This window comes from Oppia nitens, unplaced genomic scaffold, assembly GCF_028296485.1.
Source record: "Oppia nitens isolate AA-2021 unplaced genomic scaffold, nextdenovo-longstitch-racon4-pilon3 scaffold4_pilon_pilon_pilon, whole genome shotgun sequence".
Taxonomy (NCBI): domain Eukaryota; kingdom Metazoa; phylum Arthropoda; class Arachnida; order Sarcoptiformes; family Oppiidae; genus Oppia; species Oppia nitens.
Genome location: NW_026533232.1, coordinates 5302769 through 5321166, shown reverse-complemented (window position 1 = coordinate 5321166; position 18398 = coordinate 5302769). Strand labels below are relative to the sequence as shown.

The following is an 18398-nucleotide window of genomic DNA, read 5'->3' as shown; positions in this document are numbered from 1 at the left end:
TTTAATGAAAATAAATGCAAACTAATAAAATTGTTTTTATATATAATTATATAATATATATAACTATATAATTATTAACAACATAAAATATATTTTAATATATTGTATAATCTGTCTATTATATTCAATATAACTATGCTAATTGAAATCTAATTAAATGTTAAAAGTTAACGAAGATTAATTTAATATATATTAATATATTATTATTATATATATTAAGTTTATCTAATAAAAAATAAATAAATAAAAAGTTATATCTTTAAACTCGTGTTTAAGCTTTTAGCTGTTTTTATAATATTGTTTTTAAATAGTTTAGTTTGTTATATTTAATTTTGTTTGTTACATTAATTAGTTTGTCTAATATGTGATTTTTTATAATATTTTTATTTTCTGTATCATATAACTTAGTTTATAATAATAGAGCTACTAATTGTGCTATTGTATTGTATTATGTATTACTATAATACAATATATATAATTAATAAAGTCATAAACATAGTATACTGACTGTGAGTGCAAATTATTATATAAAATCTGTTTAACTCTTTAATGAATTTTAGTAATTTAGTAATTTTAGTAATACAGTAGTAATTATATTTAAACACTTTAATTGATATTTTGTTAATGTTATTTATGTATGCTGTATTAGATTTATTTGTTTATTAAATAATACAATATAATTAATTTTTTTTTTAAATTATTTCTAGTATTACTATAAATTGTGTGTTATAATTATAATTTTTTAGAAATAATATTTTAAAGTACAGTAAATTTATTTATAATAATTATTTATTTTATTAACAAATATAAAACATAAATACGATATTTTGTTGAATGTAATAACTTAAATAAAGACCAAATAAAATATAATGTTTTAATATACTGTAATATATTTAAACTAATGATAATTCTTTTAAACTATAAAATTTTATTTCAGACTGCATTTAATCTCAATTGAAATAAACTAAAAATATTTATTATAATGTAAATTATTATTGATTTTATTATTAAAGTTATATTTAACTCAAAAATATAGTTGTTGTGTAAATTATTGATTAATTTGTTAAAATTTAAAATAATTGTTTTTTATTATTAGTGCTAATTATAATACAGATTATATAATTTAAAGATTTATAAAAGGCAGGGCTTTAAATAATAAAGATTTACTATTTTTTTATAATTATAATAAAAATATATTTTATTTTTAAACCTTTTTAATATAAAAATAAAACATTTTGATTCATTTAAGTTTTTTATTTTACTAAATGTTTCTAAATTTGGTTTTAATTTTTTTGCTTTGTTTTGTTTTATTGAAAAATTTGTTTTTATTTTTTTAGATAAATACCAAACAAAATAAAGATTCATCACAACAAACATTACACACATATTTATCAGATAATGAAAGATTGCTACTGTTTGGGCATCAATATAGTGGTAAAATATTATATTATTTTATGTTATATTTTTAAAAAAATAAAAGATTACAATATGTTTATATTTTAATAATATATTACTAAAAAGTTCCCAAATATGAGGTACTTGAAGGAAAGGGTGTTTCTAAATATGCTATTTTTGCAAAGTCAAGAAAAACACGCGAAATATACAATAATGATATCAATGACATGAATACAAGTAATATATTATATAATAAATCATTTGAATCACTTCCAAACAAAATTAATGTGAACTTTCGAGCTTTTGGTGAATTATTTAAACTTAAATTAAGAAAAAATTATCGACTTTTATCGCCAATGTTTACTATTAGACGTGAATTGATTGATAGAGACATGAATGTAGATAATGATGATAATGAAGTTCATGTCGGCTCTGATTGCTATTATCAGGGATACGACAGCTCTCATCAAAATAGTTCAGCCGCTATATCCCTGTGTGACGGAATGGTATGAATTATACTATAATATAATTTTATTTTTCATAATTAAAATTTATTAGACTTTATAATATTTATTATATGTAATTTATCATTAATTTTTTAAAACTGTTTCTTTAAGATTATACTGTATAATACTATATCTAAAATTTATTGTTAAAAAATAATAATAAATAATTTTTTTTTATAATAAAGATTTGCTACATATTCTCATTATTATATTCTATATTTACTAAAAAAATCTTTACACTGTATACTGTGATATTATTGTAGACAAGCTATTTAAAAAAAAAATTGAATTGTAGTTACAATTAGCACCATTGTACTTAATGGAATCTATTATTTTATTTAATATTTTTTTGTATATACAGTAAATATATATAACAATTTTATAATGAGTTTATTGACTTTAATTTGTTAATAGAGAGGTGTCATTGAAACAAAATCAGCCGTTTATGTGATTAATCCATTGCCACAAACAGTTATTAGTCGGCCTAACACATGGATGGGTGTGGATCCAAGTCATTCACATTTATCACATCCTCACGTAATCTTAAAAAAGGAAAGTCTTGATGAATATGAGTGTCCGCACAAACGTAAGTCATTTCACGCCATCACATATTTCTTGTTATAATTATATAGAGTATAGTAATGGTATAATTATCACACTTTTGTCTACAATATAATATGATGTCTGAATTAATGATATCTAATTGTATAATATTATGGTTTATGACTCTTAGGAGAGCACATCAATGAATCCAATGTTAACCATTTGTTTAATAATGATCTCAATATTGACAACAAAACCAATGGTCGTTATCGACGTTCCGCCAAAAGTCAAACCGAAGATAACATGAAATTAACGGTAGAGACGGCGGTCTTTATAGATGAGACACTTTATACACTAATGAAACAGACATTTCCAACGGATACTGAACAACATATTGTTACTTATGTGTTGACTATCATGAATGCCGTCCAACTGCTCTTCAAACAGCCGTCACTCGGAAGGAATGTCGATATATCAGTCGTTCTCATGGATATACTTAAACAACAGCCCAGAGTAGGTCTAACTTTAAGTTTTAATTTATACAAATTAAATACAATATTTTTCACACAATTTCCAGTTTTAATCTTTAAACATTTTTTATCATATAATATAAATGAATAGAAATACCGGTAGATTTATAATAAAAAATAATAAATTTATCTAAATTACAAGAATTTAAATTATAATAATATGAATATTTTATATTTAAATGATAAAAATATTTGTTGTAAGGACTTGGCGTCATCTGACAACATCGACACCTATCTGACCAACTTCTGTGTTTGGCAACACAAGAAGCGTCTTCACAGTCGAGGTGTGACTCCTCGTTGGGATCACGCCTTACTATTATCGGGGTCTGTCTGTCATTCATTAGATATTATTATTATAAAACATTTTATTTACAATTATGTTTAAATGTCAAAAGTTGTATTTGATTACATTAATGTGTGTTATATAGGATAAACATGTATGTCATCGATGGTTTGGGACGTAAGAAAAGACATGTTGTGGGTTTGGCGCCCGTCAGCGGAATGTGTAATTCACTTAACAGTTGTACCATCTCTGAAGGCACCAGTTTTCAGGTTAGTTTCACTTATTTTTGTTTTGTGTTTTATTTTTATTTATATATAATATTTAGATATCTTCAGTACAAACAAAATATAATAAATATAATACATTTTTAATGAGAAAATTATTTAATATTTATATTATTAATATATTTTAATTTTACAGACAGTTTTAGTTGCTGGACATGAAATGGGTATATATTTTTAATAAAAATTGTAATTATTATTTATTAAAAATTTATTATTTTATTATTTTTAGGGCACAGGTAGATAATAAAATATTATTTTTAATCTAAGTTACATAAGATTATTGCTTATAATAGCTTAGGGATGGAACACGACGGCACCCAAGACGGCAATTCATGCAATAATGACAACTTTGTAATGTCGCCGACATTAGGTGCGGGCAAAACTACGTGGTCATCATGCAGTAAGGACTACCTGGACAAGTTTGTACGGTCAAGTCAGGCCAGTTGTATATTAGGGTCGAGCCAACATATCAATATTATCAATCAATTTATTCCGACCGACAAACTTCCGGGTCAGACATTTACCGCAGACCAACAGTGTGTCCTTAGGTTTGGCGCTGACGCTAAACATTCACCAATGCAAGCACTGGAAGATATTTGCCGCTTAGTTAGATGTGATGTGGGAACGGGACGTAATATCATTGCATATCACGCACATCCCGCACTTGAAGGAACAACTTGTGGAAACAAAAAAGTATTAAAATTGTTTTTATTATCATTTTTTAATCAATTGTTTTTAGTTGTGTCGAGAGGGTCGTTGTGTATCTCAAGAGACTAATATTAAATTATCAGTTTATCAGTCAACTACTGTTTCCATCAACACATCCACTCCTATAGATGGAGGTTGGACTGAATGGTCTCCATACAGCTCATGTAGATCTGAGTGTATAACTAATTATAATAGAAAACCTTTGGGAGTAATGATATCTAAGAGAAAATGTGAAAATCCAATGCCTTATAATGGGGGCAAAGCATGTGATGGCAGTGACAAAAAAGTACAACTTTGTGAGGCCAGTCGGGTATGTCTTTTACACAGTCTGTACTTTTTTGATAAAACTTAGGAAACATGTAAATGATTTAACTATAAAATTATTAAATCTGTTTTAAACTAATATTATATATATGACATAAGTTATATAATTTCTATAATAGTTTTAATGCAAATTTGATTTAAATAGAAGTTCACAGATAATTTCATATAAGTTATATTAACTATAGTTAAAAAATTAAAAGAAACTTTACAAATACTAGAAATATTGTAAACTAAAATAAGTTATTTTGTTAAATATATTTAACTAATATTGAATTTAAAAATGAATTGAATACTATGTTATTTGAACTTTAAATGTCTTAAATAAACCCGAAAGTAAACAATAGTTTTAATAAAATATTTAAAAGATGCGTTAAAATCTATTTAAAAATGAATTATTTGGTGAAACATCTAAAGCTTTATTAAAGCCAACTCTAATTTTTAGTATTAAAAAAACAATAGTTTAGTCAACAATCAGATTATTTTTACATGAATTTTGCGATAAAAAATATATTATTAAAGCATTTAAAGAAGTTAATATTTTGTTGTTGTTAATACTATCACTTTATTATCTACACTTAATAATATATTATAGCTAAAAATAGAGTAACAATAAGACTATAGTATTGCTATAATAAATATTAATGATGAATCCTAATATTGGTAATACTGTTACTCAAAACCAGTCTTAAATTGATGCTAACCTCATATTAACCTTATAATCATGTCTTAAATGGTCACGAAATTTTACATAATTAGTTATTGTTACTCATATTTATTAATAATATTATTTATAGCATAACAACAACAAAAATCTCAGCAAAAAACAAATAAAAGTTTAAGAAAAACTAAAAAATTTAATTTAAACTAAATTACATGTTTTCACTAAAACTAACAATATTCATATTAAAGATATGATATATAGGCTATGATATTATTTAAATAATTTAACCATATTTTTAAAAAATGTATATCATTTTCTCGGGTTTTGTAACATTTACATAATTCACTTAATAATTGCTCTCAATTGTTAACAATAATAATGAAAGGCTTAAGTTTCAATTCAATTATTTAAATTAATTTTGTTATAAAAATATTTAGGTAAAAGTAATTTTTTTGTTATGGTAAAAATTTTACAATTTTTATCAATACTCTATTTTATTAAATCTGATTTCAAGTAAATTTTGAATACAACAAAAAAATTAATTTGAATTTATCAATACTATAATATAATAATAATAAAAAATGAATCAACACATGAATGAACTAATTTTATATTTTATAGATATGTAACTCCTATTCATATCGAAGTATTATATCAATTGAAGACTATATAAGCGACACGTGTAGAGCAGCGGCTCTAAGAAATAGCAATTTAGAGCAAAGAGGAACACAATATCCTAGTTATGACTGTAATAAATGAATCAATCATTTATAATAAATTAAATTAATTTTAATATTTATTTTTAAATTTTCGATCACAACCTATACATTATATATATGTTTGATTTTATAGTTTCACATTCATGTTATGTTTGGTGTCATAAGAAAGGAGGAGGTTATTTGACACAGGGATGGAAAATACCAGATGGTTCTCCATGTGGTGGTCACGAGGGTAATGGTCAGTCCTATAACAATCGGTATTGTTTTGATGGCGAGTGTCGTTATTTTGATTGCAATGGTTTCAGTAAAAGTGGTGCTAAACATGAAAGTGTTGTCAATGGAGAACAATGCACTTCCAGTTCAAGTAAGGCTAACATTTGGGTTAATTGTTTTTTACATACATATAGCGAGATATATATCTTTTTTATATAATATAACACTTATATAATGAATACATTTATACATAGACTTGCTTTACGAAAACCCTGAGGATCACGGGTGGGGTCATTGGTATCCCATAAGTAAATGCAGATATAATTGTCAGACAAAATCAAAGGGCTTTCGACTCGTTAGTAGAGATTGTAATTCAATGTAAGTTTTAATTAATTCAATTTTAATCAATTTCAACAAATATTTTGCAAATCCTATAATATTATATCTTTTACTCCAATTTTGATTGATCTGTAAAATTAATTTTACATATCAAACAATAGCTTTAATCTAATGGATTAAAATATATTGTTTTAACAACAAATTATTATATCATAATACACTTACAAATAAATTATTATGATATGGAAACATACACTAAATAAATAATGAAATTAATTATTTGTTGTTTTTATTATTTTATTAAAATTTATCAGATATTAACATTTCTAAATATTATAAATCGCTTAATTAGTCAGAAAACAAACTAATTTGTATACAGTATAGATAAAACATTAAAATATATTTAACTTATAATGTTTTCTTTAGTACTGTATATGAATAATTATTTGTACCAGTATAAATTTTTAAGTTTTGAATTATATTATGAGAATCTCTACATCTATAGTATAAAACTATTTTATACTATAAGTGTAAAAATAAACTTAAATTAAAACTGAAAATTTCAGATCTAATTGTGGCCCAAAAAGGGAATCATTTCAATTATGTGACGATCAAAAAGATTATTGTAATAACATTTTGGACACACCAGAGGAATACGCCAACAAAATTTGCCAAAAATATCAAATAAAATATCCGACATTACTTAGTGGACTCGGAAAGCAATTGTCTTCCCAAACAAGTATATCTAAATAATACAGAAATTATTGCATAATAAATATAATTAATTTTTTAATTATTTGAAGCAAATATAAACTCTGGGTGTATAGTTGCCTGTCAGGACAGGATCTGGAAGGACATCCACTACCAAATGGATGCTTTTATCGACGGAAAGTTCCCGTTTGGCACCGATTGTAGCTTTGGTTCCGCAAAAAATGCTTATTGTTTGAATGGGAAATGTATTAAATTTGACGAAAATAATATGCCTTTTGATTCAGGTTTAAAAATAAATACTAAATACTATAAAATTTGTGAATAAAAATCTAATTACAATTAAATTAATTTATACGCTTAGATGCAAGCGGTAGAGTACAAGTCAAACAATTAGTTAGTGATGAATATTTGCATCACAACCGACACAAGAGGTCAAACAAAATGATATTTAGGAAATCCGGTGTTCAGGAACATACAGATATACAGTCAGAAAATGCCAGTTGGTTTAGTAGAAACAATTGGACACCTATTCTACCAAATACATGGTCGGCACCTAACCCTTCACGACCTATATTACTGTCCAGTTCTGATAACACAAACCAAACATTAAGTGTTGAACCCTATGTCTGGAGTATATCAATGAGTGAATGTGACCGCTATTGTGGACAAGGGTTTAGAAAAATTGAAGTTCAATGTCATGTTGGGAAGTATAGAGTAGACGACTCCCTGTGCAATGCTAATACCAAACCAGTCCACAACACCATTGAACACTGCAATTTGCAACCATGTATTGGCAGGTAATTCATTCATTAATATTTTGCTATTGTTTCACTGTATTAATAATTGTGTTATAATATAATATAGTTTAGTTTAGGTTGTAAATTTAAATCATTATAAATCATTATAAATTAATTGATGCTTAACTTAATAAATGATGTTAACATAATTCAAAACTATTACATAAATATCTTAAAATAATGATTTATCTTTTATGTGGAAAATCTATAGAAAAAATTAGACTATTTTTAAATATCACAATATTTTATTTTATATTTAAAAGATAAATACTAAAAATAATTAATTTTTACATAAAAGATGGAAAACCTACGAGTGGACGGCCTGTACGGCAACGTGTGGTCGCGCTTATCGGACACTAACCGTGTTTTGCATTCAAAATACATCCAATAATTTGTTTGCTATAATTGATAACAAATATTGCAATTTAGATCAAAAGCCAAAACAATTACAAATATGTCAAATACCACAATGCAGTTGATTTGCAGTCCTAATTGAACATGATAATTTTTCTATTTGTAAATATTATTATATATATAAATTTATATCTCTAGTTGTATATATCTATATATTGAAAATATTTATTATATTATTTATTATTAAATTATAATATTATTTATTAAAAATGCATTTTCTACAAACAAACAAATATAAACAATAATTCACATTAGTCAAAATATTGTAATAATCATAATTTAAGATTCATATGATTCATATTTTTAAATTTATTAAATTACAATAAATGAATTTATAAACAAAATAAAACTTTTTAAAATATTGCATTTTACTAATTAAATTTTATGATTTTTATCAACAGTATTTTGTTAGTTATCTTTAAAAATATACTAAATTTTAATATGATATTAATTTAGTAGTAATAATCAAATTAAGGTATTTATTAATTACGATACTAAAAAATAGCTTATAAGTAACATATAGTAAAAATGTTAAAAACTGAAATATTAATGTAATGTATTAATATGATATACCAATACTGCATGTATTGCATTATTACTTTATTACATTATAAATCATAATTTATAATATATGTTTTATATAATTAATATTGTTAATTTAAGTTATAGTATAATATTATTATGATGCAAATCTATAAATTTAATCTAAAAAATAAGATTATAATAAAAATACAATGTTTTAAAAATTATGCTAATGTTAGATTCTATTTTGATTGCAAACATTGATAAACTTTTAATAAAAACAGTAATTTATAAGCTATACTATAGCTGCTATAGTATAGCTGCTATACAGTATTATTAATATTATATAATAATTGTAGCTAATGTTATAATACACTATATACGGTACAGTACTATGTACTGTATTATCAACTTATATAAAACTTTAAAACCTATATAATTATATATAAAAACAGTACAACATTTATAAGTACAGTATATATCATATTAATATTTACTGATTATAAATACATTAACTTTTTTACAAATTAAAAACTAAAACAAACACACCTTGTAGTATAAACTTATTAAATATAAAATTATAAATTAATAATTGCCTGAAAATCTCAAACTATAGTGTAATTGAATTTATTAAATAATAAACATTTCTTTAAAATACATTTATCTAAACAATCAGTGAAAAACCACATAAAGTTTTGCTCTCTTATAGCTTGTGTTGGTAATTTTTCGCAATTCAATTTTCGATTGCCGCAATTGCGGAAAATTGCGTGAAATTGCTTGAAATTGCGCGCATGAGGGAATGTATAAAAATTAACTTTGACAACGTTAAAAATTTTGTTTACAATAGATTAAGAGAATTTACTAATTTATTATTATTTTTACATGGTTTTTAGATGTCAACATTTTATGATAAAATAATTAAATTTTATATAATTAATTTGTTTTTATTCATATTGCTTTGCCATTTAAATTTTGTTAATTGTTTAAAAATTATAATTTTTTTTATGTTACAATTGCGATTTTCGCAATCGAGCTTTTTGCAATTGCGGCAATTTCACGCAATTTCCAAGCAATGCAATTGCGCATTTTGCAATCGGTACATCACTACTTATAGCTAATCATTCAATTAAAACATTTACTAAAGGCTTTCATAATTAATTTGATTAAATTAATATTTAAATCATTATATTTAATACTATTATTAGCTTAATGTTTGTTAGTGTCATGGATAGTGTCAATTCAATCAAATAAACTTTATATACATTTTGATGACAGAGAGTCAATATATTGTATGAAAATTGTTTAAATGATTGCAAATATGTTAGAAATATTAGTTTTGAAAATCATTTTTACAATTTTAATACATTTTATACATTATATATTATAATTATATTACAAAATTATTACTTATAAAATAATTTATACAATAATTGTATGGAGTCCATCAAGTCTACCATACTATGGACAGTAAGCATAAATAGGTGGGTGCTCTCCATTATTTTCAATACAAATATCATACAACTACTGTATAATACAGTATTAAGATTACGTAAGTTATCAAAACTATTAACTTTTAGATAAAGTTTGTGAGAGTAAAGGCATTATAAATAATACTGAAAATTATTATTTAAAAATAGTTATTGGGATTATAGGATATAGGGATAGGATGTCATGTAATTGAATGGTTGGGTTGGGTTTGGTTTGGTTTGGTTTGTGTAATATTTATGTTATATAATGACAATTGTTTGACAGTTAATGTGTTTGAGTATACAATACGTCGACTCAGTTGAGTGTAAGTGATATCCGGTTCCCAACACTAATGGCTGACAAACAATGAATCATTCAATTGATATACCATTTGACACATCACTGCACTGTTGACCACAAGTGCACCTAATTTGTTGTCAATCCAGTGATTGTCATCCAAATCAAGTGCTCTATCATTTGGTGGTCAATCACCGTAAGTGTCATTGATGTCTGGCCCACAACATCCCAGTGCTAGTGAGTCGAGTGCGGGTCAGTACTACTGAGCAAACATTGTATTTGTTTACATACAGAGACACACTATATATATATATATATAACATAAACACAACATTTATGACATTTTATATATTAATATACTTTAATTGATTCAATTATATAATAAATATTTGATATTATGATTATATTTTTAAATATAATTTATAATAAAATTATTGTTAATTTTTTTAATACTTTTATTTATTTAACATTTAATAATAATTTGAATAATAATAACATTTCAATGTTTGCACAATTGTCTTATCCATTGATTTATTTTATTAAAGATTTGAAACAAAACTTGATTATCAATTATAATTAAATTATTGATTATATTGATTGATGTATTGTTATGATGACAGACAGCGACCAGGACTTCGACCCGACGGCCGATATGTTAGTCAATGACTTCGATGACGAGCACACACTCGATGAAGAAGAAGCTATTAATGATGATATGAATGGTGACGAAGAGATAGACGACTTACAAAAGGTATGAATTATTTAATGTTTTTTTACCACAAAATGTTATCAAATTTATTGTAACTAATTGTGTGTTTTATGTAAAGGAGGGCGAAATGCCTTTAGAAGAGCTTTTGGCAATGTATGGCTATACAGACAAAGTGGCCTCAAGTAGTGATAAAAGTATAGAGAGAGCTGAGGCCACATCTACTACACCGTCGGGTGAATCCATTTCCCAATTGACGTGTGAACCCAATAGTAATTCAACTACTAGTCAATTGATCGTCGCTTCTCATGTCTCGCACTTACGTTCCTCTCAAACCTTCACTCACATCAATAACCAAAATATGGTCAGCGACTCATCTGATGATGAATCTGATGAAGATTTTTCTGCCAATGAGGAGGATTGGAGGCGTACTATTCAAGTGGGCTCCGACTATCAGGCCTCCATACCAGAAGGTTTGTCTCGATATGACGGCGCACCTGCATATGAAAATGAAGACAGACTGCTATGGAATCCGTCATTTTTAACCGACAAAGACATTGAAGAATATTTGATAAAGTTTTCTCAAACTGATGAAAATGGTGAAGAAGTTGTCTCATCAACATTATTGCCCACCGGATCTCATATTAGAGACGATGAACAGGCTCTCTTTCTCTTACATCAGTGCGGCCACAATGTTGATGAAGCCATACGACGAAAGAAAACCCAACATAATCTTCCTATCGTTAATGAATCCATGAGCTCGTGGTCTGAGGAAGAATGTAAGGCATTTGAGGTTGGATTAAGAAGTTATGGCAAAGACTTTCATTTAGTTCAGCAAAATAAAGTATTTTATTAAATGATTACTTTTTCAATAGTTTTGCTAATTAACGAATATTTATATGATTTGGGTTTAGGTTAGAACAAGATCTGTAGGAGAATTGGTTCAGTTTTACTATTTATGGAAAAAGACTGAAAGACATGATTTATTTGCCACTAAATTTCGATTAGAAAAGAAAAAGTATTCATTACATCCGGGAACGACGTAAGTCAACGATAGACATAACTTATTATTTATTATTAAATGGATTATAATTTTAGTGATTATATGGATCGCTTTCTCGACGAACAAGAAAATATGGCGCTCACTAATATGTCCTCATCGTCTTCATCACTAAATAACATCCAGTCTTCAAACAAACAGTTACATCAATCTTATCGATCATCGCCATCGACACAAAATCTAAGTCCACACAAATCGGATCACATATTAATGGACGATTTGTCGACACAATATCCAAATATAAACAGTTTATGTGACTCCGGAAGCAATAACTCCAGCCATTTAAGTGGTGCTACTATTGGCTCATATGTCAACGGATATTACAAAAAGAGTGAAAGTAGTAGTGATAGTGTCTTAAGTAGTGTCAGCAGTGGCGGTATAAGCGCTGCAAAAGTGGTTTGTCATTCAGTGAATTCACACCATCCGACACATAACAGCCATAACCCGCATTTGACGAGTGATTGGGTCGCACAACAACAGCAACACTCAGTCACAACAGCCTCACATACCATAACAACAACCAGTGCTCAAACAATTGGTTCTGATGTTAGTTCAGATTTCATCAGACGACAGCCTATTTCATCGACATCTTCACTAATTAATGACTCTAACGTTAACTCAAATACCAATACTAACATTTAAAACATATTTTATAATTATTGAAATCAATCCATCGATCATCACTCGACACATCTTTTTTGTCTAAATTTTTTGTTTTATAGTTTTTATATTTAATGATAATAGCAAATAAATATTTAACGTAATTATAAGATTATGATATACGCTATTACTTATGAATGGATAACAATTGTCATAAATTATTTAATGCCATTTTTTTGGTTTTTTGTTACAAGTTATTTGATATAATGAAAACTAATTGAAATCTTGTTATAAACAAATACCAATGATTAATTTATATAACAAATAATAATTATTATATAAATTGTTTAAATAATTATTTTATTTTATAATAATTATTACATTTTATTTTAAGCCTCTTATTTGAGATGACATTTGTGTAAAGAGTTATCTTATAATTAATAATAATAATAATAGATGAGAAAATAATGCTTATTGTTTGAACATTGGTCACTCTAATATTATTTATTTGTATATAATTTAAATATATAAACATAGTATTATTTACTGGAAATTGTTGAAAAAATTATAATTTTTGTAAACAATATAAATTTATAATAACATAAATATTGAAGAATGGGACCATTCATTAATTCATCAATTTATGCATTAATTAACATTTGTTTGGTTATAAATAATTGAAATTTAATACCATATGACTATATATATGTTAAATCAGAGAATATTTTATTTAAAACATTTGTTTTTTATATCATAATATTACCCATAATTTTCTTTATTGATACGAACAAAAAAAATATTTGATTTGTAATTACAATATATTTATTATTTCATAAAACATGAATAATTTGTTAATCTTTTTTGTTAATTTGTCAACTATTTAGTCAAATATTGTTGAAAAACTATTTTAATTTGTATTTAATTTATAAATAGCGATATAACAATTAATTGACATTAAAAAGCCTTACAAAAGTTTTCATTAGATGTCGACTTATTTATTTAAATATTTCAATGTTTACTGTACTGTATAGTGACTATAGTCTGTTTTATAGTAATATTGAAATAATATTAATTCATGAAACACATAAAAATTCACTAATAATGCCATTTATACTAAAATAATGTTATTTTATAAAACGAATCATAATTTGTTAATAAAAATAATAATAAAATACAATAATTTAGTGAAACAAAAAGTTTAGTATTAGATTTGTACTGTATTTACCATAGTATCGATTTATCACATAATTTAAATAATTCAATCATATATATCATTGATTTGCGATCAAATAAATTAAACAACAAACAAATGACAATTATTATCATATTTTTCATATGATATACAGTATAATAGTATTATAATTAAAATATGATGAAAACTGAGAAGAAATTTATCTAAAATAATATAACATTTTCATTAGTGATATTTTATTAATTATATAGCATTTACTATTAGTTTTTAAGATATCATTTTATCAAATAATTTATTAGATAATGTAATTTCAAATATGAAATGTGTATATAATGTAAATTATATATTTATCATATTTTTAAAATATAATTTAAAAGTCAATTATACAAAAATAGTCTAATTTTATTAATCAGTTTACAGATTAAGTGCACTAAAGCCAAGTCATTATAATTTATAAAATATTAATAGTGTTTAATCAGTCAAATGAATTGCCATTCAATGCTTTCTTAACATTTGATATCAAATTCAATGTTTTCATTATAATTGCAAAATATTGTAGTTTTCAATCAATGTTTTAAAAATAATGTAAAGTATTAGTAATACTACTGTAGTATTAATAGTCAATGCAATCAACTCTTGAATGTATTGTTTTATAAAATTATTTTCAAAGCATTGGGTGGAGTCTAACATCATATGTGACACCCATTCAAAGCATTAAAGGCATATTCAACGACATTTTCTGTACTTTTATATATAAGTCAATTTCATTGTAATCACAAGTGATTGTCATACATATAAAGTAGAAAAATTGTTGATAGAGTTAAGTCCTTTATTATGTTTATTAAGAAATATTTGATTATACAGATAATGCCAATTAAAAGTTTAAATTTGAGTAATTAATCGTGTATACAGTTAACTTTACACTAAGCAATGTAACATAGTATACAGTTACCTAATGTTAGATAAATTATATACAGTACCTTGGCTAAAGCATTATATAATATTACTCAAATTTAAACTTTTAAGTGGCATAAACTGTATAATGTTGTAATCATATGAAAGGCAAGTATTTATGCGACACTTGTCTACAAATTGTCGACAATTTGTTTGCAATCGACTAAACAAAACATAGAAAAAGTGAATATATGTTACATATTGTACTCAATTGTATTGAATGTCTTATTAAGTAATCTATAATTATATGACATTTAAAGCAATGATTGGTTTATTTAGTGACCAAATATTGTGTCAAATGAGTAGACATTTGTGTCACACAAAGCACTGACGAGTCAACCATTGAAGCACTCAATCGTCACTACAATTGATCCAATTTTTTATATCATATTTTCTTAATAGTTATTCAAAACATAAATCACTTTTACCTCAGATTTATCATTCAAATCACTGAAACAACTGTTTTCCCATTTTTTGGTCAATAGTTTAGAGCCATTGAAGACAATATAATAATTAAATTAATTGATAATATAATATATGAATACCTTTACGATGGCCTCCAAGAGTACGACGACTCGCGAGCCGAAGACACCTTTAAATCCATTGAATTCAAAGAAGTGGTATTCATTGACTCAGTCTTCTTCGTCCACTAGTACTGGAGGACGTTCGCCATCATTATCTCCAGAACCAAATTGTGCCATTTGTTTGGGAAAAATTGAAAACAAGTCTTTTGCTGACAAATGCTTTCATAGTTTTTGTCGTTTATGTCTCTTTGAATGGGCAAAAGTGAAGGCCGAGTGTCCCGTATGTCGGCAATCATTTGACCGAATTATTTACAACATCCGAGCGATGGACGACTACGATGAACATGTGATCCAAACGAGTCATAGACCACGAGTGGGCCCTCATTTTCATCCGCCATTTGGTTACCACGCTTTCTTCAACTTCGAGGGAAGTCAACGTTTCCGATACCCGACAACAATGACTCCATTTCGTCGACATATGATTGATCTGCAATTAAATGAATTGAATCCCTCGGTCACCCGTTATCACAATTTTTCAAATTTTCTACAAATACTTGATAACAGAAGAATTCGGGAACAAAGGCTAAGAAATGATGATTCAAGTAATGCAATCAATAATAATAATACCATAAGAAATAGTGCCACCCGTACGCACAGTCCATCCAATTCCCGAAACTCGCCACTAATTGGTTTTAATGAACGATTTCGACTGCGAGGTGAAGACCCAATGATTTCTGGTCGATATCCTGCATCTCGTGGTTGGACTCCTAGTTTTTATCCCAATCCACTTGAATTAGATATATTTCCACCACCAGTGGGTACTTCAGCGCATAGACGATATGTATACGATTCTGACCTATGGGTGTTGACCAACGGTGACGGAAATACGAGTCGCACTCGGGAAGTGTCGGCGCGATTCTTCTCTTCAAACCCCGCGTGTACTCATAGATTGATTCCATGGCTTAATCGAGAATTGAATGCAATTCTTCAAAACCCTAACGAAACAGAAACATTAATTCCGCGAATTATGAATGCATTGCTTATGTATGACATAACAAGTGTTGGTTTCAAGAAAATCATTGCAACATTTCTTCTAAATAAAACTAATCATTTTATTCACGAATTCTATAACTTTGCCCGAAGTCCACATGATATGGAACAATACACACGATTATCTATTTATGTTCCCCGACATAGAGCTGATATTGTCGATTCTGAAGCACTTCCCGTTCCCTTAGGATATCATTTAGATCCAGATATTGCTTCACCACCTAATCGTAGATCACATCGATCACAAACACCGGATTCAATATCAAGTGATGACTCGAGTATCCAAATATTGGATTGTCATACACAGGATATCACTGGAAGTCCATCAAATTCTTCAGACAACGATTTGCAACAAAATGATTCATCATTTAGTCCAAATGTTTGGCAAATTAATAACGAAGATAATTCTGATAGTTGTCGGTCATCCACAGAGATACGACAATTGATAACACCATCGCCACGAAGCACACAATCTGTTTGTGCGAATTCAAATAATTTGAAAACAAAAGCTGTTATTATTGGCTCATCTTCTGATACGACTTCACGTGAAAATAATTCGGACGTAATATTAAACAATATTGACATAATTGAAGATTTGAATAATCCTCAACCGGGAACTAGTGGTTTGTCACGAGGAAGAGAGACTGCTAACTCTAAATGGTCTGATAGTGAAACCACAGATGTCGATGTGGGCAATGAACTCGAGGCTGCAATCGCTCGATTTGAGCGCAATTACAAATCGGAAGTGAAGATCGAGACCAATACCGATAATAAGAAAACTGATGATAACAATGATGACAACAATTCTGATTGTAGTAGTAGTTCTGTTCAAATTGTTGGATACGTTAAGCCATTACATGAAAGGACTCCAGAGTTTATAGATTTAATTTCATGTGATGAACAAAATGGTGTTAAAGACAATAAATATAGTGATAGAAAAGTTGAAAAAAGTAAAAGAAATAAACAGAAACACAAAAAGCATACAAGAGTTTGGTCGCCGTCTCAAAGTTTTGCCAACAATTCTAATGATCCGAACGTTTGCACCACTAATAGGAAATACAAACATAAGAACCGAAATAAAGACAAAAATAGAAGTAAAGAGAAGCATAAATACCGATCACATCGACGGTCAAAGCGTTCGCGCTCTTCATCTACAACATCGACAACGAGCTCATCGACGAGTTCTTCGAGCAGTTGTGAAGAGTTGAGAAATTTGACTAAAAGAGAGAAAAAAAGAGGACACAAACATAAGGCTCATCGAAAATATAATTCAGATACCAGACGATTAAGATCTTCACCAACATTTGACAACAGAAGATATCTGGAGTCAAATAATAGTTTACAAACTGATTACACATATTTTGCTAACAACTCTTCGGCTAATAATCAAACAACGAGGCCATTGACGTTGAGCTCTGTTGTCATACCTAAACAACCAATTGATGAAAATCGTTTTATGCGGTATTATATATACAGTGATTCCGACTAACTTAATACCGATTCCCTGCAACTTATACCCATTCAGTAGAATTACATATTAAATATTTAAAATTTTAATTTACAATTTAATTGATTTTTTACTAAATGATTTATTATATA

General features: G+C 26.8%; 3 protein-coding genes across 4 annotated transcripts; all 3 read left to right on the top strand.

Annotated features, from left to right (window-relative positions):
• The first annotated feature begins 2786 nt into the window (after positions 1 to 2786).
• On the top strand, positions 2787 to 8492 carry LOC128960307 (A disintegrin and metalloproteinase with thrombospondin motifs adt-2-like). Its single transcript, XM_054306379.1, has 14 exons — positions 2787 to 2957; positions 3177 to 3298; positions 3403 to 3526; positions 3678 to 3705; positions 3771 to 3777; positions 3835 to 4234; positions 4281 to 4559; positions 5856 to 5982; positions 6087 to 6317; positions 6421 to 6544; positions 7072 to 7244; positions 7309 to 7500; positions 7578 to 8013; positions 8312 to 8492. Exons 1-14 carry the CDS (start codon positions 2802 to 2804, stop codon positions 8490 to 8492), a joined length of 2580 nt encoding a protein of 859 aa, XP_054162354.1. The 5' UTR covers positions 2787 to 2801.
• Positions 8493 to 10587: 2095 nt separating this feature from the next.
• On the top strand, positions 10588 to 13274 carry LOC128959991 (mesoderm induction early response protein 1-like). 2 transcript variants are annotated; one of them, XM_054306045.1, is made up of 5 exons: positions 10588 to 10950; positions 11334 to 11464; positions 11541 to 12263; positions 12334 to 12461; positions 12518 to 13274. In XM_054306045.1, the coding sequence occupies exons 1-5, from the start codon at positions 10923 to 10925 to the stop codon at positions 13119 to 13121; spliced, it is 1614 nt and encodes a 537-aa protein (XP_054162020.1). In that variant the 5' UTR covers positions 10588 to 10922; the 3' UTR covers positions 13122 to 13274. The 2 variants fall into 2 exon arrangements, with proteins under 2 accessions (XP_054162020.1, XP_054162019.1); XM_054306044.1 differs by having other exon boundaries at positions 10588 to 10965.
• A 2042-nt stretch (positions 13275 to 15316) lies between these two features.
• On the top strand, positions 15317 to 18322 carry LOC128959986 (E3 ubiquitin-protein ligase Topors-like). Its single transcript, XM_054306039.1, has one exon. It carries the CDS (start codon positions 15763 to 15765, stop codon positions 18286 to 18288), a length of 2526 nt encoding a protein of 841 aa, XP_054162014.1. The 5' UTR covers positions 15317 to 15762; the 3' UTR covers positions 18289 to 18322.
• Positions 18323 to 18398: the final 76 nt, after the last annotated feature.

Coding starts and splice junctions, on each gene's coding strand:
- LOC128959991 (XM_054306044.1), top strand. CDS start 10,923: ATGTCTGGCCCACAACATCCCAGTGCTAGTGAGTCGAGTGCGG. Junction 10,966..11,333: donor TGCTAGTGAGTCGAGTGCGG/GTCAGTACTACT, acceptor TTATGATGACAG/ACAGCGACCAGGACTTCGAC. Junction 11,465..11,540: donor AGATAGACGACTTACAAAAG/GTATGAATTATT, acceptor TTTTATGTAAAG/GAGGGCGAAATGCCTTTAGA.
- LOC128960307 (XM_054306379.1), top strand. CDS start 2,802: ATGAAACAGACATTTCCAACGGATACTGAACAACATATTGTTACTTAT. Junction 5,983..6,086: donor ACAATATCCTAGTTATGACT/GTAATAAATGAA, acceptor TTGATTTTATAG/TTTCACATTCATGTTATGTT. Junction 7,501..7,577: donor TAATATGCCTTTTGATTCAG/GTTTAAAAATAA, acceptor TTATACGCTTAG/ATGCAAGCGGTAGAGTACAA.
- LOC128959986 (XM_054306039.1), top strand. CDS start 15,763: ATGAATACCTTTACGATGGCCTCCAAGAGTACGACGACTCGCGAGCCG.